Source organism: Mesitornis unicolor, unplaced genomic scaffold (genome assembly GCF_000695765.1).
Source record: "Mesitornis unicolor isolate BGI_N332 unplaced genomic scaffold, ASM69576v1 scaffold27994, whole genome shotgun sequence".
NCBI classification, from domain to species: Eukaryota; Metazoa; Chordata; class Aves; order Mesitornithiformes; family Mesitornithidae; genus Mesitornis; species Mesitornis unicolor.
This window is the reverse complement of record NW_010179817.1, coordinates 15,597-17,992: the sequence shown is the minus strand read 5'-3', so window position 1 is coordinate 17,992 and position 2,396 is coordinate 15,597. Positions and strand designations below refer to the sequence as shown.

The 2,396-nt window shown below is 40.6% G+C and overlaps 1 protein-coding gene across 1 annotated transcript in view; it reads right to left on the bottom strand.

The window, feature by feature from the left end:
• Positions 1-2,040: 2,040 nt before the first annotated feature.
• The window catches only part of LOC104539404 (microtubule-associated proteins 1A/1B light chain 3C-like), a 1,554-nt gene continuing 1,198 nt past the window's right edge, over positions 2,041-2,396 (bottom strand). Inside the window, exon 3 of the mRNA XM_010182914.1 lies at positions 2,041-2,251. Coding sequence (XP_010181216.1) covers positions 2,041-2,251 — 211 coding nt within the window. The remainder of the gene's footprint in view (positions 2,252-2,396) is intronic.

Sequence of the window (2,396 nt, the reverse complement as noted above, 5' to 3'; positions counted from 1 at the left end):
CAGCAGACCAGTTTAAACAGGTTTATAATGGTGCTCTTTACCTGCAGTTGACCTTCTCCTTGTGTAACTTTTTTGGCTGGATCTGTGACTCAGACTGTTAGACACTATAGCTTAATGTCATTAAATGCTGTTGGGATCAACACTTACACCTCAGCCACTACATTGCAAACCAGAGAAAGTTGGCTGTTAGACATAAAGTTGCTCCAGCCAAGAATCTGTCGGGCTTTTCTCTTCATGCACCAAGTATCGCATAAGACAGGAAGACAAACAGAGGAGCCAATGAATCAAAGTATTAGCCCAGCTCTTAGACTGGCAAGAGAGCTTGAACACTGCAAGGCCCTCCTTGCTCCCCCCACCCCAAGGTCCCACAGCTGCTGGACACTGCCCTGTGGTTCTCCTGCCAAACAGGTGTCTCTGCCTCCCTGAGGGCTGCTAACAAATGACTGGTTGAGTTCAATTTGTGCAATGGAAACTGTTTCCATTACCAGCATAAGTGAAATCCATCCAAGCAACAGATTCTGGGATCCCAAAGCCCACATGTTTTCATAACCTATACTGACATAGCCTTAGCCTTTCCACTAAGTCAGTCAGGTCAATGATTTCTTTGTTCCTCAGCTCATGAAACACGAGTTGGCAAACATCACCTTCACTAGGGTAGGTGCCCCTCTAAACTCCTTGGTTTAGAGGCTTGAATTGAAAGCTCTGAGCATACGCGGGTTCAAGAGATTATTAGTGCAAGAGAACCATTGCAAAAAAGCATACACACACATTCCTTCCTTATGCATAATTTAAATACTGTCAACACTTCTTTCTTTGCAGTCTAGTAATTACTACATTAATCATTTTGCAAATCTGTTTGATGCAGAAGAACTGCATCATATTGTAACAATCTGACCATCCTAAGCTGAGGCTGCCAGAAGTTGATTAATTAACTGGACATTGTAACAGATTCTTAAATAACCTGCTATTTTAAGATTAGAACATTTACATGAGAAGACCAGGAAAGCCAGCTTAAGCTGTACTTCAGATTAAGCCCTATGTCAAGCATTCCTTTAACATGTTTAGAAACCAAGTCTGTGTTAGATGAATCAGCATCTCACTACATGACAGTTTTGACATTTTCTAGAGACACCAGTAAACCTATAATCACACGGTACACCACCTAGCACTATCCAACCTTGAAAGAAGGCTCAGTGGAGTCCTTCTGGGGAACCAACAGGCAGGGATGGATACAACTGTATCAGCAGAGACCAGACTAGCAAAATTCAGCAGTGAGAACAGACTCTTGGACACTTAAACTACAGTTCATGTTATCTACATTTGGGTTATACTGACTAGCAATCAATCAGTTTTGCTTATTTAGACAAGTAATTATCTGTATCACAGATGTGTTTTCCATAACAGCTGACAGTAGTTTATCCAGGTGTTAAACTTTACACTGCATTTGAATCTTGCTCTAGCACTAGTACAATCTGCTTCATTTTGGAGCTCAGATACCTTAATGAGCCATTTATACCTATGGTTTTGCTCCTGTGTGACTTGACTTAAGCTTTGTTATTCCATTCAAAAACTCTGAGTGGTTGTGCAAGCAATGCTTCATGTGAGAGTCATTATGCTCAAATTCCCAGAGTTATTCTAGGACCTTCTCCTAGATAGGCTTCTACAATCTCTCCCCAGATTAAAACTAACATTCAACTCAATACTTAAAAGCTTCTTTATTTTTTTTTCTTCTTAGACTTAGGCTTTAAAGACACCTTAAAAAAAAAAATCAGTTACATAACAAAGATCAATACTGCAAAAAAGAAGTGGAGGTGCAGTTCCAAAAAAACCCATAGTGTCTTCAAATATAAAAATATATATCCAAATTGTTATCTATGAAAAGTGTACCACCGTTTCTGCCCTTAGCTGGTCCTGCCAGCTTTTGGGTCATAACTCTCTGCTAGAGAGCTCAGGAGCTCATACTGGAAGGAGCATCACCAAGGTTCACATCACAGGCACAATTCATAGCAAACTGCTTCACTGCAGCACATGGACCCACCCTTAAGTTGCTTGAAGGCATTCCATAGTTTTGACTTGAGCAGGAGGTAAAAAGCATCCAAACATCTCCTGGGAAGCATATGTCATATACACAAAACCATCTTCATCTTTGTAGTCCCTGTACACTTCTGCCATTGTCAAGGACATGCTCGCTAGGCTTTTGTTGTTCACCAGCAGGTAGAAAGCCTGTGTAGCAGTTAGAGCCATCCTGCTTCTAGTTGAAGAAAAGAGGAGAAATAGAGGATTAAGCATAAGCAAGTTTAAGAAGGTTTCAATTTCAGTCTATGAAATATCTTAAGCAGAGCAGTTGCATCAACTACATACAAGAAAAGCTGTGTAAAGTCATTACGTGGTTTAAC